Source organism: Larimichthys crocea, chromosome VII, assembly GCF_000972845.2.
Source record: "Larimichthys crocea isolate SSNF chromosome VII, L_crocea_2.0, whole genome shotgun sequence".
Lineage (NCBI taxonomy): Eukaryota > Metazoa > Chordata > Actinopteri > Sciaenidae > Larimichthys > Larimichthys crocea.
The window spans coordinates 8,577,665-8,605,516 of record NC_040017.1 but is presented as its reverse complement, the minus strand read 5'-3'; the positions used below and the strand labels follow the sequence as shown (position 1 = coordinate 8,605,516).

The 27,852-nt window shown below is 43.3% G+C and overlaps 1 protein-coding gene across 1 annotated transcript in view; it reads left to right on the top strand.

Annotated features, from left to right (window-relative positions):
* The window catches only part of clpb (ClpB family mitochondrial disaggregase), a 29,366-nt gene extending 9,253 nt beyond the window's left edge, over positions 1-20,113 (top strand). Inside the window, exons 4-16 of the mRNA XM_019254749.2 lie at positions 54-157; positions 1,664-1,792; positions 6,353-6,450; positions 8,978-9,092; positions 13,702-13,779; positions 15,634-15,689; positions 15,896-15,940; positions 16,353-16,514; positions 16,610-16,766; positions 17,068-17,141; positions 17,303-17,422; positions 18,453-18,557; positions 18,783-20,113. Of these exons, the coding sequence (XP_019110294.2) occupies positions 54-157; positions 1,664-1,792; positions 6,353-6,450; positions 8,978-9,092; positions 13,702-13,779; positions 15,634-15,689; positions 15,896-15,940; positions 16,353-16,514; positions 16,610-16,766; positions 17,068-17,141; positions 17,303-17,422; positions 18,453-18,557; positions 18,783-18,980 (1,441 nt within the window). The 3' untranslated portion in view covers positions 18,981-20,113. The remainder of the gene's footprint in view (positions 1-53; positions 158-1,663; positions 1,793-6,352; positions 6,451-8,977; positions 9,093-13,701; positions 13,780-15,633; positions 15,690-15,895; positions 15,941-16,352; positions 16,515-16,609; positions 16,767-17,067; positions 17,142-17,302; positions 17,423-18,452; positions 18,558-18,782) is intronic.
* Positions 20,114-27,852: the final 7,739 nt, after the last annotated feature.

Below are 27,852 nucleotides of genomic sequence, written 5' to 3'. Positions count from 1 at the left end.
AAAGCCAGTTATTACATGTATTTAAGCCCTGTCTATCTCTTGTTATTTTCCAGTGTGGTGAAGGTTCTGCTCGATGCTGGTGCCGACCCAAACGCCGGCGATCACTTCAACAACGTTTACGACACCTCGCGGGAGAGAGGCATCCACTCCCTGGAAGGTGGGGGAGAAAAAAACCCCAATACACACTGTGTGTGTGTGTGTGTTTGCTATATTACACATATGAATCCTAAGTGTTGAACCAGATATTATGAGACATTATGATTTGCATAAAGATTTGCATATATGTACATGTTTCATTTCTTTTGTATTATTTATTTTCTATGTTCTGTGACAAATAGTGTGTGTTTTTATTTGTTTTTCTTCCGATCTCTCACATATACGCGCAGATGGCACACGCACACACACACACACACGCTTAACCCCCCTAGTCTGTGTTGGGTTTCTGCAGACATATTTATATGGGATATGTATATTGCAGACATTTATATGGCTGTCAGGTTTGGGTCCACGTGGGGCCGCCGTAGCGTGGGGAAGCGTTTCCCAGACGCACGCTGATGGATGGGCTAGGGGGGCCTGTGCGACGCTTTATTGGGTTAGCTATGATTATCCCGCCCTGTCTCTCACACACACACACACACACACACACACACACACACACACACACACACACACACACACACACTGCAGAGAGAGACTGCCAAAGACATAGAGAAAAAGAGTGGGCTGGATGGAGGAAGGGAAAGACTGATGGAGGAAGGCAGTGAAAGAAAGTGAGCGGAAGGGAAGAAGGTAGAGCTCGGCGACGGTGGGAGTGAGAGAGAGGTTAAAGATGGAGAAGAAGGAAGAAGATGTGGATGTTCGGAGGGGTGATGGAGGGAGGGAGGGAGGGAGGGAGGGACTGGAGGAAATGGGTGGGATGATGAGGGAGAGGAAGTCAGGAAATGGATGAGACAAAGTTATTGGGGTAGAGGGAGCACGGAGGGAGGGAGGGAGGGAGGAAGAGGGTGCGAGTGATGAAAGGAATTGATGGATACCGAGGAGGAGAGGAAGGAGGCGGAAAAAATAAAAATGGATGATGGAGCTGTGGCACGAGATGAGTGCTCTTATGAAAAAGAGAAGTAAGGAGAGAATGATAGACTATCTCTTTTATTAGTAAGGAGCACAGCAAAGGAGACCCTAAAACACAACTTGCATTATTCCTATTATTTTGGACAGTTGAGCTTAAATCTGTGAAAATGAACAACTCTTCTGAAGCTGGAAACAGGAAAGACAATTTTGTAGTCTGCAGCGTTCTCATTGTCACACTCTGTGTACGCATTAACGTCGACTGTGAATAGATTAAAGAAAGTTCTTTCAGATTTAGGGGCTCAAACATTTCCAGTTAAAGTTGTTTGGTAATTCATCATACTCATTTGTTCATCTCCACAAATTATACGAGTGACATCTCAGATCGCCTATTCTGTTTATGTCTATGAGGAATTAGTGTATTTTTGTCTAAACTCATTAGAAAATGGAAATTCTAACATGACATTGTATAAAAACTTATGAACAAAAGAAGCACAATCCCAGCTTTTTGTTTAGTTTTTCTGTCAACCAATGCCTGTTCTGCAAATTGAAATATTTTGCTATTGTAATCTTTCTTGTCTTCTGTCTCTCCCTGCAGTCCTCGTGTCCAGAGAGGATGAATTCAGCAGCAGGCTCAGCAGCAGGGCCGGCTTCCGTGGCTGCACAGCGCTTCACTACGCCACGCTGGCTGATGACCCACGCACCGTCCGCATGCTGCTGGAGGCTGGTACGTAACGGCAACACCCAACCCAGCCTCATCTCTAATCGCACTTTAGAGTTCCTCTGAGGGTCCAGATTAGTTGTTCTTGTGCACATTTTACATAACAACTGCAGCTTTACGCCGTAATAGTAAAAAAGATTACTCCATCCTGGCCACCTGTAATACAGAGAAAGTGAGGAAGCGGTAGGAGGAGTTTTGCGCTTCCTTACTTAGATGAACCAAGTCTGTTCCACAAAAAAAAATGCAGCTGTCACCTGAACTCAGTCAGTCTCGACTAAAACAAACTGACAGAACTCAATTATATCGTCCACCTGAAGGGGAAAGTCCCAGTGGTTTAACACAACGTCTTTAGGCGGCTTAATCTCTATTTGACAGCTACTTTAATGTTTCTGCTGAGTAGGTTATGTTTATTTATTTGTTAGTAGACAAATTTCAGTGATATTTGGTGTACGGTAATTTGACTCATAAATTTAATTAACTGTTTAGAAGTAAAATTGAGCCCCCGCTGATTTCCTTTTAAACAGATTCTTTTTGCCATTTTCAATTTCTAGCAAACCATTTTTTTGGGGGGCACTCCCGACACATTTATCACATTTTGCATTATCTGGATCTAAATGAGCCACTTGGGTTTGATAGGATTTGATTTTGCGTATTGAGATGCATGATATTCACAAGTTTGTTTTTTTTCTTTGACACCCCGCTTTTATGGGATCAGGTTGTTCCTGTTTTGTTAATTTCCGCATGAGAATCACTAAATCTACGGTGTGACTCGTTAATTTGAGGAGATCAATGACTCCTTACCTTTAATCTCCGCTATCCAAACTAAATGGTTCTCGTTCTGCCCTCGGAGCCGGAGGCAGTATTGTCTCCATCAGCTTTAAGAAGCTTCCCATGTATCATCATCTTAACGCTTCCACCCTCGAGTAATATAAACAGTATTACAAAGCTCATTTGAAATTGATCACTTGTTCATGCCCCCTCTCCATTCACCCCCATTACACTCGCACCTGTCGTTGACTCAGCTCCACCGACACACACTCACACACACCCTGGGGGCAGAATATCCCCCTCAGTTTCCAGACGAGCAGTTCTTAAACAAGCTAGGCCTAGTTGAACTGTGACCTCCGCACAGAACATGCCCTTGGGGTAACTCCATAACCACAGGATGTGATGTGTCTTTGTGAGTGTGTATGAGATCGTGTGTGTGTGTGTGTGTGTCTTTGTGAGTGTGTGTGTGTGTGTGTGTGCGCACTCAAGCCTCCTTTTCACAAATTAAAATATTCATGTATTCACGTATGCTTTTATCCTTTTGATATGTTTAAGTTGGTTACACGCCTTTTTGATTCTTAACTTGGGGGACATTTGTAGACGTTGCTTTTTAGGCTGATACATTTTTAATCTAAAAACATTCAGTTTTTTTTGGATCAAACACCCCAACCACCATCACTAGGCACACACACACACACACACACACACAGAAGCTAGTATTAATGTCTTGTTTATGTTTATGATGGATGGTGCATCCAAAGCACTGTCCTGCCTGTCCCTCCCGTCTCACCCCTGCGTCTGTAAGCACTCTGTACGCTTAAACAAATCACTCGGTCTAACTCGATCAAATGTTCTACAGACGCATTTTTGAATTAAAAAGGTAAGAAATTTCACAAAGCAGAGACATTTGTTTTAAGACAATCGCATTAAAGACGGGGTGGGTTGTTCCTTCGTCCGACTGGGCCGTTGCCGGGTTGGCGCCACCATCGCGGCCAATAACAATCATGACATCACAGACTTTCAATCACGGACACGTTACTGTCCATGCGCACGTGTGATTCTGTGTGAATGGGCGTTTAATTACAGACTTTTATGCAGGTTTTTAATCCGTCTTTGACAATGCTTGTGTTGTTTTGTCGTCTTCTTTCATCCCTTTATATTTTGTAGCCTCCTATCCATCTTTTTTTTTTTAATACATCACTGCAGAATATCTTATAAATTGCAACAGCTTCAGGACATCTGTGTGGATTTGTGCGTGTATGTGTGTGTGTGTGTGTCCTCTTCATGTATGTGCGCATTGCATCTTATACCTTGTTATTTCCCCTGTGTTTGTGTGCGTCCATGTTACTCGACTAGCCGTGGGTTTGCTCTTTTGGCCTTAGCCAGCCCTCGACTCACATCTCCATCCATCACAGTCTCTAGGCCCACCCTCGGGCCTCTCATCGGGCCCACGGTCCCTCACACTTACCTGCGGAGTCTCTCTGGCTCCTCCCCGGGCTCCACATCAGGCCCGTGGCCAGGGGCACTCAGTAATGGACGGCTCCGTAGGTGGTAGGAGGCCAGAGGAGACACACATGCTCACAGACGCACACAATACAGATACAAGGACACACTCACACATGCACAAAGAGCAGCAGGGGCTCTCTCCCACCAGCTGCAGTGAAAGAGAGGGAGGAGGAAATAGGAAAGAGGAGGGGACTCCTAATAGGCATAACTAAAGCACTCCTAATGAAGGGATCCTGTGTATGCGTGTGTGTCTGTGTGTGTGTGTGTGAGTGAATGTTCAGCTGGTGTGTGTGTGTCTGTTTGTGTGAGTGTCGTTAGTGTTGATCCTGTTATAAAGTGCTATGGCCCAGAGGGTTGGCCTGATATTAAAGCCTTAAATGATGCTATTTATTATGTCCAGTGTCTGTGTGTGTGTGGGGGTACTTTATTGCTTTCCTCCCTCATGTTTTTGGTGGGTGGCGATGGGGTTAGCGGTGTATTGTTGTCAGGATCGATAGCTTCGTGAGCAGGTCACAAAATTTAGGGGTTTATCGATAATCATCCCAGTGATTATTAGTCTCTGCGGTCGGTGCTCAGAGCAGTAGGAACAAGCAGCACCTGTATTGATCACACACACACTGTTACTGTTCGTGAGTGTAGCTCACTCAGAAAAACTTCAGATGGATCATGTGGTTCTTAATGCCCCATTCAACAACTAGTTTGAATATATCTTCAAAAAGTTTTGTCACTTACAGTTTGTCAGTAATTTATTTTAATCATCTTATGTTCTTGTAACAAAGAGAATTTAATGTAATCCCCGCCGACGCATCATTAAAATGACACATTTCATGTCGCTCCAGTACGTTTGAACTGTTTTTCCTCTCATGAGTGTCAGTACTGTCCTAAATTGCAGCGAGGCATCAGACTGCACAAAACCCATCAGAATCCCCCACGGTGCCAGTAAGAGTAAGTCCAGAGAAATCCGTGTATAACGGGAGTGTTGCACGGTGTTCATCACTGGGATGAAGCATGCAACCTCCTGAAACAATTTTATGAATTCAGAGGAAAAAAAACTCAAGTGTTTGTTGCTTGTATTGGTAAATATGGGAGTATGGATTGCAGTTGTCATTACTAGTGCTGGCACAATACCTGAGTTTTCTCTCTTCCATTCCAGACTTTGAGGATTACAAATATTGTTTTTATGCAAAAAGATTTAGTTTGCCAGAAGAATCCAAACATTTTTAATGTTAAATGCCGTCCGATTAAATAAACTAAAACCTAAAACTGGCAAGATTCTGATTTAAAATCGCAGAGAATAAGTAATGAAGAGGAAAAATCTGAGCATGCATACAGCACCAACTTTCTCCCTGACTAAGGCTTTAAGTTGAAACGTGTTGTTGGTGTCAGCAGTGAAATATTAAATGCTTTTTATTATACTCAAGAGTCTTTGCTCATTAAAATGTGGCTTTTTAAAAAAAAGTTTGTTAATTTAAAAAAAATACCTATTACTCTTTTTTTGATATTTGGTGCTATGGACACATTTCGATCGCTACCGTAAAAGTATTAAGGTTTGATACGAAGCCCTCGCCTGGAGGTGAGCATGTGTAGACCACAGCCAACCATTTGTATGTGTATGTTGTGTGATGCCTTTCCAAATATTTAGTTTAATTAGCGTTAAATAATCCTTTACATCATTTATCCTGTCTCAGGTGTAGGGGATGTGATGTACTTGTTTATTTATGTGGTCAGGTCAGGGCAGAAGGCAACACTAACCACCCTCAGTGACAAGCTGTCCAGCTCTGGCACACTTCACCCATACTGTGACATTATGTTTCTTCCTCATTTATACTCTGACCCCTTTTTAAATATAGTCAATTTAACAAAGTCTTCGTCTAGTTGACCCCTCCTGAAGTGTGCGCCTCAATGGCCCCCAACTTGCATCAACCTGCAGTGTGTATAGATTGTATAATAATCCAGGGTGTTGGTGTCCGGATGTAGGGGTCAGAGCGTGTGTTTTTGGCACGCGTTGCAGATATGAAACCCCCTACAGGGTCATTGCATGGCCCTCCTGCTTCACCGCAGTTAGTCTCAGTGACCCCTGAACCCACGTGACCTCTCACCCCTAACCTCCCTCTCTCGATCGACGCGTTGACCCTCCTGCTGAGGCGGTGTGCGCAGATTGCAACAAAAAAAATGTTTTTTTTCTAAAAGAAAAGATGTTGTTGTTCTGTTTTTAGTTTCATCCATTTTAATAGCAGCTACAAATATGTTTTCTTCTAAAGTATGAACTGTTTGTTGCATGCTTGCATACAGGTGCCAACCCCCTGCAGACCAATGGTTTGGGACACACAGCACGGGCCTATGCTAAGGAGGGAGACGTGAGCACGGTGCTGACAGAGTGGGAGGGCAAGGTACGACACACTCACAGAGATGCACAACGCTGATTTTGTTCATACAGGCGGTGCCGAATGTGCAAGCAATGAAAACTACATTAGTTTCCATGCACACGCAACATTTTGCTACTGTAGCTGTTTCCTGTGGACTGGACTGAATGACTCAGCACAATTCACCCAGCAGACATCTGTGTCATTTACTTGGCTTCATGCACACAGACACACACTCCTCAGGAGGCCTGTGTCTGTGTGGTGACTGAGTGACAGGTGCTATTGAGTATTAGAACTGTGAAAGCTGGTAGAGGTTAACTGGGGTTAAAAACATGTGCTGAAGAGTACCTGGAGTTAATAGTAATATTGTTATTTAGCATAAATGTTAAAAGCTCTTGATGGTCGGCATTTAACATTAGTGCTCCAACAAAACATCAACAGAAAATTATGTTAAATTATTACTATATAATTTATGGTCTTATGTACATCGTTGTAATTAGTTTCAAACTTAAACTTTCCTAACATCGGTTTGAATCAGGCATGGTTATGCTTTATACATACATACATATACTCAATACATTTATTACACCAAACTCTCAAAGCCAGCTGGAGCAGAAAGAACCCAACTTTGCTACGTTTTAGAGTAATAAATAAACTTGCCTAACTAAGATAAGCTTAATAACCATGTTAACTCATAGTTAAACACGCTTCATTCAAAATGAAACTCACCAAAACGTCTTGGTTCATCTCTAAACTATTCCAACAATCGCCAAGTATGGTTTGCTCGATAAAAATCTTCAATTCACTGAGTTAGATGTGGAAATATTCTGATTAAAATGACGTTTTTTTGTCAAAGGACTCTCACCTGGATGGCCTTTTAACTGAACAAAGACAGTGGCTTACGTTCGGCTGTCTGATGGCAAAGTAAAGTGGCGAATATATTGATAAAGTCTCAAGTCTTGAGAAATCATCGACAGCAAAATGAGCTCTTTTTGAACTGAACGTTTATTTCCACTCAGATTTTTGTGAATTCTAAATGAGACATTCAGCTTCAACTAACAAAATATATTGATGAAATAATGTATTTACTATTGCCATTCCTTAAAATACATGTCAGTTTGGTCAGATGAACTAGCGTGTAGATTTGATTAAGCACTGTCTGCACAAAGAGCATCCATTTAATCACAAACACTTTAAAATACCCTCAGAATGGTGCCAGTGAATCGTAAAGGAAGGTTTAGGTTTGCAGCAAACAGTGTTACTCAGTCAGCTGACTGAAGGCACTCCTCTCTTCTCAGCTCTTGGTATTTCACAGGGGTATAGTAGTAGAAGTGGGCTCTTGCTGTTTTCTTAAATAAAAGTTGAGTTATCCGTAGTTATCTAGCAGCTTGACAGCAGGCCAGAGCTAAGCAAGATGGAGAGAGAAAATAAACAGGCTGCCTCCACTGCAGGGTGAAAACCCGGAGTCTGAGGAGACAAAGAGGAGAGGATGAATGAGTCATGGGGACTACGAGAAAGATAGAGAGAGAGAGAAAGAGAGAAAGCATTTGGACAGAGAAAGAAAGAGATCAAATCAGCAGAAAAGAGGAAGTGTGGCGGCAAAGGCAGATAGAGCGGTGGAGTGAGTTAAAGAGGAGGAAGGTGGAAAGCAGATAGCTGCTGGGAAAGGGGGAGAACTTTCTAGATGGTAAGAAAGAAGGATGTGCATTTTACAAGTTTCACCTAAATCTAAATGCATACAAAATGAAATTATTTTTTACTATGCCCGTTATTTTTGCAGGTAATCCAAATAACAAGAAGCAGCTCCTGCACACCACAAACAAACACTACACTAAATATAATTTAACTTATTGATGACACACCTGTAAAATGCCTGAGGTCGCTTGTAAAATGATGAAAGATGAAATGTGTTTCTACAGTAGCCCAGAATGGACAAACTAAACACTGGCTCTAGATAGGGCCGACGTGTCCTTCGTGTGTTTTGTGGCCACTTGTAGTTTCTCCGTCATGCTCGGAAGGATAAGTTAAGGCGGTAAGGGTTACAGCAACCACACCGATAGATGCAACTAAACTCACACACACACTCACACTGGTGATGTAACTATTCTGTTACTTTATCAGACATTTTGACTCTGCAGGACCTGTGTGCAAAAAAAAACATTTTTTCTTTGACTTCATTTAGCAATAAAAGCTTTTTCCTGTAGGGACAAATTAAGAGATTGAAGTGAATCGTTTCCAGGTTTTTTAGGCAGACAGTTGGCTTGAACTTAAAAGTCCACTCAGGTCAGTTTTATTTACAGTATGTAGCCACAAACCACAAATATCCTTTAACAAGTCTGTACAACATGCAACACTGTCTAAGTTAGGAGGGAGGAATATTGTTGCACTAGACACTGCACAACAGTCTGAGGGTGAGTTCTCACTCTTTTCCTTGAGACAGAGGAGTAAACTCTTCAGTGTCCTTTTTGTTTTTCCTTGCTGTGCCGATTTCCTTCCTACATTACCCCCTTTTCTTCCCTCAAACGTCCCCTTTCTTTTCTTTACCTCCATCTAGTTCCAGGAGTTACAGGCTCGGCGGGAGGCAGAGGAGAGGAGGAGGTTCCCTCTGGAGAGGAGGCTGAAGGAGCATATCGTCGGACAGGAGGGGGCCATCAATACTGTGGCCTCAGGTAAACACGCACACACACACACACACACAGGTGAACGGGACATTGTGCAGCTAAACGGACGCATACACCACAAAAATCAACTACGTGCTTTTGTCCTCTTTGTTTCCACACTGCTGTTCCTCTTGTTGTTTTTTCTTTTCAGCATGTTTCTCTTTTCTCTGTTTTCTACTCGCCGCCTTTTCCTCTCTCGTGCTCTCCTCCCTTCCCTCCCGCAGTAGGCGGGTTCAGACAGACCGGCGGAGGCTGTAATTGGTTAATTGTGATGAATGAGCTGTCCGTCAGGCATACACAGGTGCTGCGTGCATGTGTGTGTGCATGTGTGTGTGTGTGTGTGTGTGTGTGTTTGTGTGTGACAGCTGAAGAGGCCAGGCTTGGAGCCGCCAGTTAACGCGATTACAGAGAGAGGAGACATACTACAGACCCCCCTCTTCCTCACCCCTCCTCCTCTTTTCGCATCCCCCCCTCTGTCGCTCTTCTCTTTCCTCTGCTTGCTTTCTCCCTCCAGCTCTCTCTCTCTCTCTCTCGTTCTCTTTACCCCCTCGATCTTCATCACGCCCACTCTTTTTCCTTCACCCGTCTGTCCTTTTCCTACTTTGACTTTGTGGCCTCCACCTTCTCCACCATGCTGCGCCGTCCATCTCCCCCTCCTTGAAACACACAGAGTCAGGGATGGGCATGGCGAAAAAAAAAAAGGCAAAGTGATGGAGATAAACAGACGAGACGGGGGGGTGAAACAAATGGAGACAAAAAAAAAGAGAGCAGAGAAGTAGCTGAGAACCAGAAAGCTCTGCGCATTGACAGAAAGACAAAGAGAGCGAGTGTAATGCATAGAGAAGAGGAGGGAGGATGAGTTAGAGCACAATAACACAGCCGACAGTAAAGAGCTGATATTACACCAGGCATCCATGGAGGCCATGTATTGATCCGCAGATGAGAGAGTGTGTGTGTGTGTTCAGAAAGGCTTCTGCAGCAAAGACAGAGGCTGTGTATTATTTTTATGATCTTGGACAGATTTGTGAAAATAATCAACTCAGTCCCAAAGCAAGGAGCGGATATTATAATCTGTAATGTTTTTTGAGAGCAAATATAGTTTATGACCAACAGGAGAACAACTCGTATTTTTGCCTCAAGCCTTCATCCCCAAACAAATAACTACATACAAGTGCAAACTGCAGATATCCATAAACTCAAAATACAAACCAAGTGTAAGCGTTGGATTTTGCTGCGAGTCAGTGAAGAAAGAGAGAATCGTGGGAGTTGTAGTCTTTGGCAAGGTGATGAATGATTGTTGTTATCATGGCAAATTGTCCTGAAAGCCATAGAAGACATCGCCACAGTGATAAAGGAACAGCTTATTGATCTCTGAGAAGTATTACAGTGAATATATCACACACACACACACGTGCGTGCGCGCTGTAACACACCCACTGCAAGCGAGCAAGCGAACATGTGCGATGCCCGAAAGAGGAAAACACGCGTTATCTGCTGTGCATTCATTCTCGTGTCCATTTTTTATCAAAGGTTAGCCGAGCAGGAATCAGCCAAAGAGTCAGAGAGGGGAAGTAGAGATTTAGAGATCAGGAGATGGACTGGGAAAGAGAGGAAGGGATATACGGCCGATAAGGAGACAACAAATGAGAAAGGGATGTAGAGATAGAGAGGGAAGAGGGAGCTGCACATGACCACATTATGTCATCGCAGAAGCAACACATACAATAACATATTTTACTACAGCGTGTTTATTAGGAGAGCAAGAATAAAATCCATAGGAGTGATTATTTTCATTATCAGTTCATTTGTTGATTATTTATTTTCATTATTTAGTTTGTAAAATGACAGGAAAGAGTGAAAGATGTCCATGCGAGTGCGAAGGTTCCTGGCTGAAATCAAACTGGGAACTTTGACACTTTTCACCCATCCTCTCCCTGTTTCCTGTCTCTCTCTTACATTGCACATACTTGACTCGAACAAATCCAGGTCCAAATGTAGCAAATTCTCACATTCGAGAGGCAGGAAATTGCAAATATTTGGCATTTTTAGCTGCCATCAGCCCCTCTGTTGGTTGTTCAGTCCACAAAAATGTCTCCACACTTTGGTGACCACAGTTTTCACCCTAGGACTCTGACAGAGGTTGTGATCGGAGCAGCTACTGCACGATAGTAATCGTTTATCCGCAATCAACTTTATATCTATCTGCCACAGATACATTAACTACTAGTAAGAATTTTTTTGTTTTTATTGATTCATTTGTATTTTTTCAGATTTCACATTTGGTGTCCAAAAACGCCTGTTTACAACTGAACTCCTCATGACGAACAGCTGGCCTGCAGCATGATACACACAACACACACGCACATACACACTTATACACTCACGCTCACACAGGAAGGAGGTTAGATTGATCCAGGTTTAGCTCTCAGGGCTAAGAGTTATTGAAGAGAATCATCCCTCTGTAATCATGTTAGAGCCAACCAGACCTGCCCAATACACACTGCTCTGAGTGTGTGTGTGTGTGTGTGTGTGTGTGTGTGTGTGTGTGTGTGTGTGTATGCATGTGAGAGAGAGAGAGCAAGCTTTCATTTGTTTTGTGCCTCCTTCCTTTCCTTGTTGTTGTCAGGGTCCTCTGAGAAATGTCAATGTGTCCTTCTGTCAAAGTCGGTCTCAATCAGCTAAAACACACACAAACACACACAGAAGGTTACGCTGTCATTCACACAGCCATTGATAAAGCAGACGGAGCTTTGGAGCCCCTCTTGTCACTATTCATCTCCGTGTCCATCTCTGACACACTCGTTTGTTTCTCTACCTCGTTCTCCGTCTCCTTATCTCCATCACTCCTCTCTCTTTATCTCCCTCTTCATCCTTACTCCTCTTTCCTCTCCTTATCTGCGCTCCTCCTCCTCCTCTTGCTGCTGCTTCTTCCCTCTCTTCCGTACCGTGTCACCTCGCCGTCTCTCTGCCTCCCTCGTTTCCCCCCTCTCCTCCTCTTCTCCTGCCAAGCATCTGTTCTTTATGATTATCAGCTATTAGTAGCCGGTTTAGCACTCAGATCTCATGTCCGTCGTGAAGTATTTTAGCTCCACTGCATCACGCAGAGCACGCAGAGGCTCTTAGCTGTGGCGGATTACAGCGCCTGAGCAGGAAAAAAAGTCTCATCATCTCAGTGAGGGATGCTTTGTTTGTTGCTGGACGCACTTTGGCTGCTGTTGTTTTGCAGAAGGTTGAATTGTTGATTCCTCAGCGTTCTCCTGCCACTTATCTCGTCTTGGCTGCACTCAGAAACTTGCCAAGAAATTGACACTCATTGTTTAAGCTTGTTACCTCGAACAGTGTTGCTAACAATAAGACATTCACACTCAGGTGTCTTTAGAACATTTGCCAGAAGTCGTAAAAGCAAACGGACAGGGTGTCTAGATGTGAAACACATGCAGGCCCTGTGATTTAGTAGACGTTAAGATACCGAATGTTCTAATCGAATCTCTTTTAATCATAAAACAAACATTTTTCCTCAGACTCGTACTATAAAATTGTCTAATTGTTGAATCTGATGCGGACCGTAGGAACAATCGTGTAAAAGTTGCAAAGAAATGTTTGTGATCACTGGCAGACCACCTCAGCAGGATGTTGGACGGCTCAAGCTAAAGAGAACTGTGGTTCTTTTTTTTTTTTGTGTCCTGAATGACACAACCAGGATACATTGCTACATTTTCTATATCTGTTCATCGATTTAAGGGGCTGCAGCCTCCCAGCTCCTAATGGTAGCGGACAGTGTACACAGGTTGCCTCGAGGATAATACTGAGACAATCACACCGATCTCTGTTAGAAACTTAGTTTCCAATTCATCTAAAACGTATGTCTTTGGTCTGTGGGAGGAAACGTCAACACTCCGCGTAGAAAGGTTTGCTGGTTTCGCTGGTTTTGCTGAAGGAAACCGTGCTACCCAAAAAAAGCCATTGCAGCACCGACTTGCTTCGATCATGTTGCTCTGGCTCTGGTTTTGGCCCCCGGCCTCTCAACAGCTTCAGATTTGGATGAGTTTGTGCTAGTGTCTGCTCCTTCGTCGAGTGGCCTGAAACCACGGCCAAATACACTCTTTACTCCCCTCCGACCCACCTCATCATCTTGTCTTTGTGTATGTGTGTGAGTGTGGTTGCTGGGGTGATGGCAGGGTTGGGTAGGCACTCCTCTTTAAGCAAGCGTGTGTGTGTGTGTGTGTGTGTGTGTGTGTGTGTGTGTGTGTGGCTGCGATCCATGCTAAACTGATTTCGCCATGGCCGCGCCAGGGAGGCTAACACAATTACTGCTGGCTAATGGCCCCACTGACTGAGGGGGGAAGAGAGGCATCGTGGGTAGCTTTCTGGAGGTCTCTCATCTTGCTCTGTTTTCTCTCTTCTTTTTCTTTTTTTTTCCTCCACCAAATGTCTCTGACCCTTTTCTCATCCCTGCTCGGTCACTCTTTTATCAGTTCCTGTGACACCCGCCGCCCTCGGGTCAACTCAGTGCAGCTGAGTGAAACTTAGAATATTTAGGGCGAACGCAAAGTCAACAAATGCAAATGAGTGAATTAACGGTCCTCCTTTTCTTTCTCCTTCATTGTGCACTCTGTAGCCATCAGGAGGAAGGAGAACGGTTGGTACGACGAAGAGCATCCTCTTGTATTCCTCTTCCTCGGCTCATCAGGAATCGGTAAATCACTCTCTCATCTCTCACAGCGAACACTTTGTCTCTAGTTCCATCTCATGTAGTGACGGCAAAATGAAAACCCCTCTTCATAAAAGTAGCTGCCAAAATAAACAGAACACTCGACTAAGTTCATTCCCTGAAGTTTGTTTGAATGGAGTGTATTTTCCTCCTGACAGTCTACTGATTTCATAATAAACGCATGTATACAAAAGCACATTTGTCACAATGTAAAACACAAACTCTGCCCAGTATTCAGTCAATGAGTTTGTCTCCATCATTTACCGTGTGAAGTAAAAGAAGAATTTAAACCAGCTGTTTCACACGTCTGCATATTGAACTGATTCATTTAAAGAAACTTTATTTAAGATTTAAAATTCAGAGATACTTGATTAAATCAAAACAAAAGACACCCCCCTGACCCACCACATCCAGCATAGTATCAGGTTGGATTAAATTATGAGCTAATATTAGACCTGTTCCCAACCTTAGGTTTGTTATGTTCGTACTATGAACAGACGTTTTAGGTGAGTAAACCTGCTTGGCTCTGTCCCGCCCACAAAGGCTCTGATTGGCTCGATTTTTGTCTCAGTCAACTTTCCTGAGGCGATAATAAAGTAAATCAATCTGATTTAAACCAGGGCAACTACAGGCAGTTTTGCATCACTGACAAAATTTGAGATGTGGGCAGCCGTGCTGGTCTGGAAGTGGGCTAAGTAATGTTTAGTAAGCTGAACTGATACTAATGTGCATATCATTAGCCGGTTATCTAAAAAGATCAAACACATTTCTAAAAGCAGATCCTTCAGGGTACTTGATACCGATCAGGGCTTTTTGAAATTGATCAGTATTGGCTCCATCCATTTCTAATATTTAGTTTATTGCAGCCGTGTTGGACTCCAGCTGTCAAAAACAGCTGATTGCACTTTAAAACACTGGAACGTCACTCTGACACAGAGCACTGAGAGTGAACACATCTCAGAGCAGCACTAAGAAAACAACAACAGCCAGCAGTTTCAATTAATGCTATCCACTGGGGGATGGTGGGGATGAATTGAGACCGTCTTAATTCTGTCTGGACCTTTGTGCTACAGCTGATCCACACTGACACTCCTCTATCCAGACATATGAAACACTGTGAGACACTAGAACAAAGGCAAAAATAATCTTTGTGATTACGGGGTGTGTTTTTAGTCAGACATCTCAAAGTGAAGTTAGTTGTAGTTTAAAGCTGGCTTTCTTTAGGCTGAATGTGTGCTATCGGAGTTTTTGATATCAGGGGATATTTAATATTAAAGGACATCTTTAGTTTAGAAAAGTGTGTGTGTGTGTGTGTGTGTGTCAGAGTGAAGGAGAGAGAGAGACGGAGGGATATTAAGGGCCAGATAGATGGCTAAAAAAGAGGGAGACTGCGAAATGACAGGCCAGAGAGATAGATGAAGGAGAGACGGTGTTCATATTCTCTGTTGCCTTCAGCGACAAACAGTGGCCATGAGACATCAATATTAAACAAGGCAACAAGACACAGGCGCACACACAGCCCTTCTCACACACACACATCATATGCATACCAAGCACAAGACATCAATATCATATATGAGCATTTATATGCAGAATATTTTACCGACAAACATAATGTGTGCTTCTGGAGAGCAGGAGATGATTGAAAGCTTTGCAGAGGGGGGAGGCGACGGGGATTCAGACCAGCACTTAGAGAAGGAGAGAGATCGAGAGAGTTCCTAAAAATCTCTGATGTACTGCAAAAAAAACCCCAGATTTTTCATATATTAAAACAAATATAATTAAATAGAGGTAGCTGAATAATTAAACGATGTCTCTGTTTTGTTTTTTTGGCCACAGGAAAGACGGAGTTGGCCAAACAGGTGGCTCGCTACATGCACAAGGACATCAAAAAGGTATGTCATGCAGCGCCGGTGTAATAACGTTCAGTCAATACGTGGGAAGACGGGTCCTCTCGTAGATATAAAACATAGACATTTAATTTAGAGAAGAAATGACAGGGAATTCAATTTGTGTTGGTTTCCATGGTAACCATTAGTATCACACTGATACAGCAGTGTGTCGTGCCTCTCGGGGAGGTTAATCTGTCGTGTGCTTGCAGGGTTTCATCCGTATGGACATGTCGGAGTTCCAGGAGAAACACGAGGTGAGACGCTTTTTTTTTTTTACTTTACACGTTACAAACACACACGAGCATGAAGGCAGGAAAAGTCACACTGCGCTGAATGTGTCGCTCTAACGGAGTATCAGAGTATCTGCATCGTGCTGCTGCAATGACACATTGGATTAATTCTGTTTGTGTACTCATAATGGGCGCATAAACCAAAATGAATGTTGTTTTTGCCCTATGTTGCTCTTCTTTGTGAAGCTTCGGTGATGAATACATTTAATCAGTGAATCAGAGATGCATTATGGATCAAGAATCGCATCTAATCGTTCCACCTCAGTATTATTATTATTATTATACTTATTCAGTGTTAAGTTTTTGAGGATTAGTTTGCAGCAACAGAAAGAGAATCAGACACATCTGCGCACTCGCTCTCTCTCTCGTCTTTCAGGTGGCGAAGTTTATCGGCTCCCCGCCAGGATACGTGGGACATGAGGAAGGGGGTCAGCTGACCAAGCTGTTGAAGGCGTGTCCCAACGCTGTTGTCCTGTTTGACGAAGTAGACAAAGCTCACCCTGATGTTCTTACTATCATGTTGCAGCTCTTTGATGAGGTGTGTGTATACAAACACACACACATATTATACCTTTGTGACGCACCGATCGCATTTGCAAATGTAACTTTATTGAATGTCTCTCTCTCTCTCAGGGTCGCCTCACAGACGGTAAGGGGAAGACCATCGAGTGTAAAGACGCCATCTTCATCATGACGTCCAACGTTGCGAGTGAAGAAATCGCCGAGCACGGACTGCAGCTTCGACAGGAAGCTGAGGAGGTCAGCCGCAGAAAGCTGGCCGACAACCTCAGTAAGAGAAACACGCGAACATAAGAGAGATGATGCACAGCGTTTTGTCCACTGAAACTCTTAATGAACAGTTACTTTCCATCTTCACCGGCTGTTGTCATTTAAAATGGGTGTGATGATGTGATGTGACATAATATCTAAATTTATAGTTGTAAACATCGTGAGGATCAACCCATTTCAAGCACAACACTCTGGTGATTTGTTGCAAGACATTTCAGACATATAGAGCCGTCAGATAACCAAAGGTCAGCTAAATAGAATCAAAAGTAAAATTAATGTTTATGTTGTTTTGTTTTCTCCAGAGGATGTACAGAAAAGTGATGACATTAAAATCTCCAGACAGTTTAAAGAATCTGTGATTCGACCAATCCTGAAGGTAACACACACACACACACACACACACACACACACACACCTTGTAGTGGTGTAACTACAGACAAACGTTGCAGTTTAACTCTTCGCATTCCTTCAGCACTTTACTGTAATTGGCCTGAGCGCTTCGGGTTGTCATTGTTAATTCTTTTGGTTCCTCCCCAGGCTCATTTCCGGAGGGACGAGTTTCTTGGTCGGATCAATGAAATTGTATACTTCCTGCCATTCTGTCACTCAGAGCTGCTCCAGCTGGTCGGCAAAGAGCTCAGCTTCTGGGCCAAGAAGGTACGTAACACATTGTTTTCGAGGTTTAAGGTCCATATGTCAGATTATGATGTGAAATATGGATAACTGCAGTTAGTAAATATGTATAAAATCCGTACTTTTCACACTACCAGCTTGTAGTGTATCATTTTATCGATGAAACAAGCGTGTCACATTATTATTTTAGACTGTACCGTGGAAGAAATTATGGCTAATACATCATCCGAGCAGGATTTGGAGGCCCGTCGTCACAGCACCCTACATTTATAACACGGGTGTCCTCCAGTGACTCACATCGTCCTGCAGCCGCTGAGCTGTGCAGAAACACACACACACACAGATCAATATTACGTGCCACTACTACTCACTATAATGTGATTACAGTGTTTAACATGTGGAGCCTTCATCAATATTTAATTATTAATATTACATCTGGTGTCCTGACAGTCAGCATGGGCCTTGCAGGCAACTGATAGGGACCTGACTCATGACTCTCACTCTGTGCGTTTGTCTTTTGTCCTCTGAACGTTGCTGTGTGTGTGTGTTCGTGGTCCTGTTGTCTTTAATGTTTTAAGTGTGCACGTGGTGTAATAACTTGTCTGTATGTGGCAGCGGTGCTTAACAGCAGAAATCTCATTATTACACAATCCTCACAAGCCATTTGTCTGTCACTCACTTATATTAAAATTAAACGTTTAGTGCCGTCATTATTGCCTTAATATGGTATTTGTAACGTTGTAATATTAGCGTTTGTATCTCTGGAGTAAAACATTGTATTTATTGAACGGAGCGTTAACATGAGTAGCTAAATGAGCGGCTCTGATCGCTGCTATCGACTGGTGTTTGATTAAAACCCATTAAGCGCCTGTTGATTAGCGCTGGCAGACATGCTGCGTGACAGTATCTCCTCTCTGCCTCGGCATTTGTCTCTTTGTCGCAATCTCGTTACTCCCTCTCGATCCGTGTCTGACGCCGTCCTCTCTTTCTGATTTGACTGTTTATGATGCTCTCGTCACAGGCACATTGAATTAACCCCTTCTCTTCTCGTTAGGCTAAGCAGCGCCATGACATCACTCTTAAGTGGGATCGCCCCGTTCTGGACCTGTTGGCGGGCGGGTATAACATGCATTACGGAGCACGCTCCATCAAACATGAGGTACTGCCACAGCAGGTTGTCTGAAAAGTCTTGAATTTATACTCTCAAGGCCTTAGAAAACATTTGTTTTACTGTTATACTGACATTAATAGACATATAGTTTGGGTAATTCATTTAATGTTTATAAAGCCACGTGTAGCTGGGTCATCACATCCCTCTCAGTAATGACGCTGGCGAGTAAAACGTTAGAAAACGTTACCCCTAACCTTGTCACTGATCCCCCAGGTTGAGCGGCGGGTCGTCAACCAGCTTGCTGCGGCGTACGAGCAGGAGCTGCTGCCCAAAGGCTGCACCCTGCGTCTGTCCGTCCAGTCGGAGGACCGGGAGGAGCACAGCACGCCGAGCCTGCGCCTCGAGGTGGTAGGAGAGGACAGCTCGTCGAGAACGCTGGACATCCGTCCACCGCTCAGTCCTGAACACTAACAAAGAACCAACACAGAAATACAGAGGATATATCAGATATGTATGCACACGTTACACTATCATCATCATCATCATCATCAGACAGTGTCAGGAGGGATGGGTGGTTCTTGAAGGATGTTGCCAATAAAAAATACCTCTGACAAACACCACTGCCTCTCTGTTTCAGTACGCACATGCAGTAGTTACCTGCCAACTTATCCACAGGATGCAGTTCTGTATCTGCCAACAACTAGACCATTAAAATGTATCTTGCAACAGACTTTCATTATCAGTTGGGACTCATATCCAGAGGGTAAGAAGTAAAGGTGCATATATGTTTATGAAAGGAGCATAGAGACTTCAGGGTGTTTCTACATCAAACATCTCATCACCGGTGGATTGAAGCCATCGTATTAGTCGATAAAAAGTTAAGCTGTGATAAGTTAATGTTGACTTTGTGGAGTAGAACACTGAAAACAGCCAAAATATTTATTATTTATTAAAGATATATATGTAAGTTAATGGCAATGAATAGCGGTATATTGAACGGATGAACGGCAGTGTGGCTGCATGACTTAATGGAGGCGGGGAGGTCACATAGACATTGACTGGAGGAGGATAACTAGTACAACCTTCATCTTTTAAATATCATGTAATCTGATTTAAAAGTGTTTTGCCAAAGTTGGATGAATAACGGCCACACTGTCCGTTCACCATGAAGAAAAAGGGAAGCATTAACGACCAAAGATAGTTTGCCTCAGATTGTTCACTTCACCACCTCACCAGCAGAGCCTCACTGATAAACGTTGTGCGAACCTGCTTATTCATTTCACTTTTTGTGTTAGCGGAGAAACACCAAGCAGAAATGTCGAGCAGCCCGTCTGAGTGATGGGTAATATAACTGCCTTGTGAATTGTTTCTGTTGATGCATGTTAATGTAAAGAAGTCTCGTCTGTCACCGCGGTGGCGCGCTCTCGTGTGTCTGTGTGACATTAAGAGAAATTTAGAGTCGTAAAAAAAAAAATAATATTCAAAGTGTTGTTTCATAAATGTTTGAACAGCGTGTTGACAAGGCGCCAAATGTAATCCAGCCACATTTCTCATTCTTGTATCCCAACCTCCGCCGTGTAAATAAAGTCATCGCAACAAAGAAAGGGATTCCTCTGTTTTTTTTTGTTCTGTTCGTGCCACGCTGACACTCCTGATGGATGGATGGATGTGTGAGTGCGTGAGATGACCAGTGCCTGGGTGGGAATTCTGCAACAATAACGCTTGTCCACCTTGTGAAGCAACATGACAGAGGAATTTCCTTGGAATTCTTGCTCAGTGTGGGGGTCTGTGTTGGACGCTGGGAGGGAATGCAGAGGACATGACACACACACCCTGCAGGAATGTCTTCCCTATAGGGAGGAATTAGCATTCAGGGAAAAAAAGACACATTCACTCTTACTGTTCTCCTTCTGGACCCCCCAACAACAACAACAACACACACACACACGCATACATTTATCCTGTTTTACTCACATCTACTGAGTCACAGCTGTCCTGTGGAGGAAGTGTCACTGCACCGCTATTTTAAAATCACTCCCTGCTGCAGCAGATTCACAGAATAGCACTGCAGTGAGTTTCAGATCATGAGTCAACAAAATGTCTCAATTACATTTTTAGACAAAACTTTTAGCTTCTTTGATGTGAGGATTTGCTGCTTGATTCTTTATGATTGTGATTTAAATATCTTTGTATTTTTAACCGCTGGTCTGACAGAAAATGCTACCTGAAGATGTTTTGGGCTTGGGATGTGGCACCTATCAGTATTTTAATACTCAAACAATCAAAAAAAAAAGATTAAATGCTTTTCAGTCAAATCTCGATCTCAAAGCTCAAAAAAACCTTAAAATCCTGCTTCATTGCTTCTCTAAATAATGGAAATCAATAAAGGACACTGTATAATATTTTGTGAATTCTGCCACTGTTTGGTTCATTTGCACGTCAGCACGTCCTCAGAAGGTTGTCTGATCGTTAGTTGTGTTCCCCGGAAGGTGAAAAGATGCTGATTGTTTCAGCTTTTCCTCTGTTCTCTCGTGTTTACCGTCCACTTTCCTGTCATCCATCAGTCTAGAGAGGACGTATATGTTTTCTAACTACTTGTGGATCTAAGCTGGCTCTGTCCTAGGCTTGAAATGTCGCCTGCATGTTATAAACTGATGAAGGAGCAGCAGAGGTTTTTAAAAGTGGGTCTCTGTAAAGTGGCTGCATCTGGACAGTGGATCAGGTTTTGCTATGATACCTCAAGGCTTTTCCCATCTCTTATAACCCTCAAACACATCTACACTTTATGGTTTTAGGAAGTCAGGGCGCGTGTGTGTGTGTGTGTATCCATTTACCCTCCCCGAGGAGGAAGACAAGAATAAGAGGAGGAGGAGAAAGAGAAGAGGCTCTTAGTCTGTCCGTCAGGCTATTTCTGACTGCTGCCATTTCTCTGATTAGATTATGGAGAAACAGAAACCTGGCCCTCCATCGTCCTAACCTCCCTCTCATTCTATCTCGCTACATTTCGCTCACTCACTCCCCTCCCGTCCTCTCTCTCTCTCGCTCTCCTCCAACCTCTTCCTCTGCTGTCCATCTGTCTGTCTGTCCCTCCCTGTCCTGGTGTGTCTCCTCCACCTTCTGCTGCTGATACAAATGGGAGGCGAGTTCAAGGTGCAAAGAGAGCTGCAAAACAGAGAAGTAAACAAGAGGGTAAGAGGTCAGACATGGGAGGAAAATAGAAGCCCAGAAAGAGAAAAATAACATTTCAGTAAACATCTGTACATAAGTAAACAATGTGAATGTAAATTTCCTGTCCTGTGGTCAAAGACCGAGCAGCAGCAACAGCAACACGTCCCATCACATCAACTACGGTACTGCGCACTGTAGCTTCATTATACTGTACCCCAGACCCAGACACCAACCAGTACTGCTATCCTGGCCTGATGCCATCTCTCCCCAACATTTTCTGTGTCAGTTATCTTGCTGTAATTTGATTAAAACATTACAAATATGCACTCTATTAAAACATTACCAACTGAACCGTTTGACCCGTGGTGCCTGTGCAACACAGGGCCACGAGATTAAAATAATTTGCCTTATTATTGCACTTTAGTGGTGCAGATTCTCTAAATAAACTGTAATTAACCAAATTACAAAAACCATTTGAGACTCCCTGGTGGAGCTGACCATGAACCACGACATCCCCAGTTCATGTCTGGTCTGGGACCTCCGCTGTCATTCCTCACCTCTCTCTTTTGCTCTCTCTTCACTGCCTGTCATCTTTATACTGTCAGTTATCTCTCTGTAAATATCTTACATGTAGTACTCCTGAGGCTCCAGTGCAGTTGGTAGCTGAGTAGTAGAGAGGATTAAAACAGCAGCTTTTTTTAAGCAGAACCCTGATCAAATGTAACCTAGAAAGAAATACAAATGACACAACTTGCAGAAATTCCCATGGACTTCTGTGACAGTTCTGTGTCCTTGTACATGCACGGGTGGAGATCTGTGATACCTGTCTGCCTGCGAATAAAAAGACAGGCAAAGAAGTTTGGGTGTGTTTGATTTCAGTGCAGTGGTGTACAGTGTAGGCGGCAGCAGCAGCAGCAGCAGGAGCAGGAGCAGCAGCAGCCAGGTGGAGGTGGTGAATGATGAACGACTACATGAGGCTCTCCCATTATCATATCTGTCCCTGCTCTTAACGGAGGATTTTCATCCGTGTCCCTCTGCACTCCTCTCATCTATCCCTCCCTCCCTTCTCTTTCTCATTGTGCTCCCCCAGGAAAACGATCGATTTCACCTCCATTACCTCTCAGTCCTCTCTGCTCTGGGTTTAAAGATGCACCTCATGCATGCAGCTGTGAAGCAGCAGCAGAGTTATCAGCATGCACCAGGTTTTTTAATTTTTTTATTTTGCATATTTGGTCAAATGAGACTCCTGGCCCTCCTGTGAAATTACGATGGCTTTGTTGTGGTTGGACCGACGGACATGCTGGAGGTGGATGGTGGGGATGCACACACCGGATACCGTCCCGTTACCGCAAGACAATCACGTGACAGTCCCCTGGGAGAATTAGCATAAAAGACAAATAAAGGACCCCACCAAAAACACACCAGTCTGTCCTCCTTTTTCTTTTAAAGAAAAGGAACAAATCCATTCCGCCTAATTCGAACCTTGCTCAGGGACAGCTCGCGTGGCAGATTGCAGCCTAATTAGTTTAGAGGGAATTTAATTCAATTAACTTTCCACAGCTCCGCGCGCCCCGCCGCTGGGCTGCTTTCAGAGCGCGGGGCCAGAGCTCGAGATCTAATTAGCGTGTTTGGAGAAGCTCTCCTGCGCGCGGCCATCCCTCGCCGCTCCAGCTGTGGTGTACGTGTGTGTGTGTGTGTGTGTGTGTGTGTGTGTGTGTGTGTGTGTGTGTGTGTGTGTGTGTGTGTGTGTGTCTACTGTGGTCTCCCGGGACCTGGTTTTTATCCTAAAAAGCTTCTTTTTTAAGTAACATGCCGCTATCCATTAGGATAATACAGGTCTGGTGCCGCAGTGGAGAGATGTACGCAGCATGTGAATAACCGCAGCTGCTGTGCGTCATATTCTGGCAGGTGAACGCATGCTGAATTGATGTTAGAGCGGACTTTAATTACGATGAGTGTAATTTGATGGGTTAAAATTAATGGCCACATTTTGAGCCAATCTTTACGAAGAAAAAAAAAACACGGATGGTCTGATGAGCCTCTGAGCTGGACAATTATTTTGTTTAATTAGTCTGTGTTATAATTTGTGGATTTATGACTGAACTTAGGTTGAGCCAAACTCAATATGATGCTTTTTTTTATTTTTATAGTGAGGACAGTTTCTCTACAGGCGTTTTTACAGGTCCCAGTGATGATATTTTGAACTTGTGTGCACATTTTTTGTAATTACGCATGAAGAATTGGTGCAATATGATTTTACATGTTACAAAGCACAACAGAGCAGTTTTTTATGTCATGCCTTTCTGATTATTTTATGAATGTTTACCTCTCTGCTATTTCATCAGGATGTTTACACTAATTGTGCGTGTAAAGCTGCTGAAATTGATTCAGGCATTTAAAATATATTTATCAGTGGTCCTGTGGAGTTGATGTTGATCATGTGTATCAACACTACCTCAGTGAGGAGTTGAATGCAACTCCTACAAGACACCGGCTGCTGTTGCTTCTGTCTCTAACCCGGTTAGATGCGCGTCGTCGTCTCGAGCCGGAGCGCCATGGTACATTCCGGTAATTGGGGATTGAAATGCGGGGACAGGCTCACCGACGGGACCCTCCCGGCCCCGGGCCCACCACCGCACACACTCAAATACATACACACACGTCCCACTTCCCCTCCTCCCTCATCCACCGTCTCTCATCCATCACCGGGCAAATCAAATGCACCGCCAGCCTCTGCTGCTGCTGCTTCTGTAAAGACGCAGGCCGATGTTAACGGCAGGATCTGTGATTTTTGATTTTATTTTATGCAGCAATCAAATCCACCTCCGAGGAAAGGGGATCTTAAGAGGGGCGATGACACGACACATTTTAGAAACACCGCAGGTAGAGAGTCAGCTGCTGTGGGAATCACAGTCACCAGTTAAGGATGAAGTTGTAGCAAATGAGAATTAAGTTTTGATCCTCATAATTACATTAAATTACAGAGACACTCATTATGCTCAAAACTATGGATTGACTGTCAAAAACATCAACTGTTGATAGAAGATTAAAAAGTAAATTAAGGATCACGGTGAATTATGGACACGTGTGTGTGAGAGAGAAAGAAAATTTAATCAGACTCGTGCGTAATTTGCGCACAAGCCAAATACGCACATGCGTCAATGAAAATGACTCATTTATAAGAAGACAGTGCAACGAAAACAGACTGTACACTGTTTTGATCCATCCATCCTGACTGACTATTGATCTAATAATTCGATAAACAAAATATATCCATATTTTTTTAAGCATTTAATCAATTTAACCTATCAATTTATAGATTAAAAAATTAAGATATGAAGGCCATGAAATCTAAAATGACTAACGGCATAATCTAGATTGGAAGTAAATGGAATTAACGAGTAACTTTAGATAAGGTATTACAACTGATTATATCATCTCAAAAAGTAGAAAACAAAGAGTGTTTATTAGAGAGAGACACCACAGTCTCACCAAACCTTAGGCCACAGTCTGTTCGTTTCTTGTTGCATTTTATTGCAGCAGCTGCACAGTGAACATCGTATGCTCACCATACTAGGGCCAATGACTTCAATTAACTCTTCTATAATATAGTAACAGTCTAATTAATGTATATTTTTGGCGGATTTTACGCCTCCTCCTACAAAGCTCGACAAAGAAGAGGACACTATCCAGACCTGAGGATCAATAGCTGCCTCAGTCTGAAGCAGGAAAACGGCTTTCGGCACACGGGACATGTTCTTCTTTGAGCTTTCATGATGGATGGACCTGGCAGGCTCTCTCTCTGACTGACAGCTTCACTTGGTCTTCAGACCACCACCGCGTGTTGCGGGACAGATACCGGACTGGGGCCTCCCGCGTGGCTTTTCTTTTAACATCAGTGTCGCCGCTGTCCCATCCTTCACCCGTCCCGCAACCCCTTGTCTCTATCCATACTCCTCTCCCATCAAGACCAGACAGAAATCCATCCATCCATCAGAGGCCAGTCTCTCTGACACACACACAAGTCATCCTCCAGCCTGCTTCGTTAAGTTACAATCTGCATTCAGCCCCGCGGATCTGCAGCCGGAGGAAGACCATCACAAACAATTACAGTGGCAGGAAAGATGGGAGCAGAGGGGGAACAAATATTGGGAATTTAATTAAGATTTCTCTACAGATCATGGCCCTTTCGTGTTTGAAATAAGCTCGGGCGGACAGGACAATTAATGGGGTCTGAAGAGAAGGTCCAGAGCTGGGCAGATTTTTTTTTCCACTGGAAGAATAAATGTTGCGTCTCTCAGCATAAAATCTCTAGGTTAGACTTTACACCGTGCCCATAAAACCTGTTAATAGAAGATTTATTTAGAATTATTTATAATGCACCAGAGTTGATTAATGTTTGAACAAAGAGTCTAAATTAATTAATCATGAAACACGACAAAAAGAAACCTGGTTACATAGAGTTTTATAATAAAAACAATATAATCCTATGAATTATTCTTCATACTCATTGAATATATGCTGCATTATTCCCATATAGGAACTTAATTAAGTTATTTACTGAATGATGTTAATCGCTTAATTACATTCACAGTTTTTGTCTAATTATGTTGTTGTTTTTAATCCCTGAAAAGGTGAATTGATCCTTTAAATGTCCAATCTATCATAACTCCGATAAGAAACAGATAGCATTATGTTAAATGCGTCCATAATCCAGTCCTCCATGGGCCTATAATCCCTATAGTCGGGGTTCCTTTCTCAGGGGCCTTCAGCAGTCTCTAGGGGACCATTGTGTCCCCCCTCTGTTGACTCAGACGTCATGAATGCCAAAGATCCCCGTTACTGTTTCCGTCAAATCGCCCCCATGAATGTAAAAGTCCAAAGTTAAAGCCTCCGCAGAGAAGTCTCCCCCTGCGCTGCGTGGAGCTCTATAGGGCGGATTAGTGGCCTGGAAGAGACCGCTCCCCTCTTTGAAGGGATTAAAGTTTGAAATGCTTTAAAGCGGGAGAGCATAGGGTCGCTCCTGGATGCTCTTTTTCATCAGGGGGAGGTAAAAAAAAAAAAAAAAAACGGCCTGGAGAGTTTAACTTTGAAACAGTTTAAGTTTCTCGGTAAACTCACCTCTGAACCCAGCAGACGGGGAGAGGACACACAACAGACGGCGAGGCCTGGGAGCTGACTGGTTAATGTGGAAACACACACTGGGATTATATTCAGTGGGATTTTTTTATATACAAGATATATTGCATTAGTCTAAATTTTAACTACAGGCTCCTGCAACACGTGTAGGCCTCTAATGAGTCTTACAGTACTTGATGCCATGCAGCACTTTTTTTTTTTGGTGGCTCTTAATGATGGAGACAGGTGCATAGAAAATCTATGGTGCATAACCGATGTTTCTAAATTGGATCATAAAATTTGGGTGATTTCTTTTTGCAGAAATAATAATTACCTGTTAGAGACCTTTTTTCACAGCAGACATTTTGACATTAAGTAATAGGTAAACACAGGTGTGATACTAATTAAGGCCCCGTTCCATTCAGGTCAAACAGAGTCAGGGTGCTGCTGTGACGCAAACAGGAGAGTCTCAACACCTGTGTTGACCCTACTATTTTATATCAAAATGGCTGCTGTGGAAAAAGGTCTATTTGAAGCTAAAATCCACAACCAGAATAAAACATCTTTATCTGCAACATTACAACTAAATCAAATTAAAGTGTCACGCAGTTTAAAAGCTGTATTTTTATTCGACATATCATTAAACTCGGAGCTCTTGTGTGTGGCCTCGGGACTCGGACACATCTCCTCCTGTGAGTGATGTTCAACCAGAACGTCACACAACTGTATCAACGCGCCCCGCCCCAAAGCATCCACCAAAGCTTCTCACCAACCGCACAATAAACGCTCCGAGCAGATCTTATTATTAATACTTATTTGTAGCTGAAGTGAGTACAGCCAGTGCGCAGTGCAAAACGCACGCATGCGCACGCGTGTTTTCTTGCTTTAATGACATTAAGGAGCATCATCATGTGCAGCCTCTGGTCAAGCACAGATAAGAGCGCGCACTTTGAGCCCCTGTTGCGCGCGCCAAGAGCCAAACTTAATTAATTTGTCGCATGCGCGCAGGAGACTTTTTTTTGTTGTTGTTGTTGGTTTGTGGTTTTATTATTTAGTG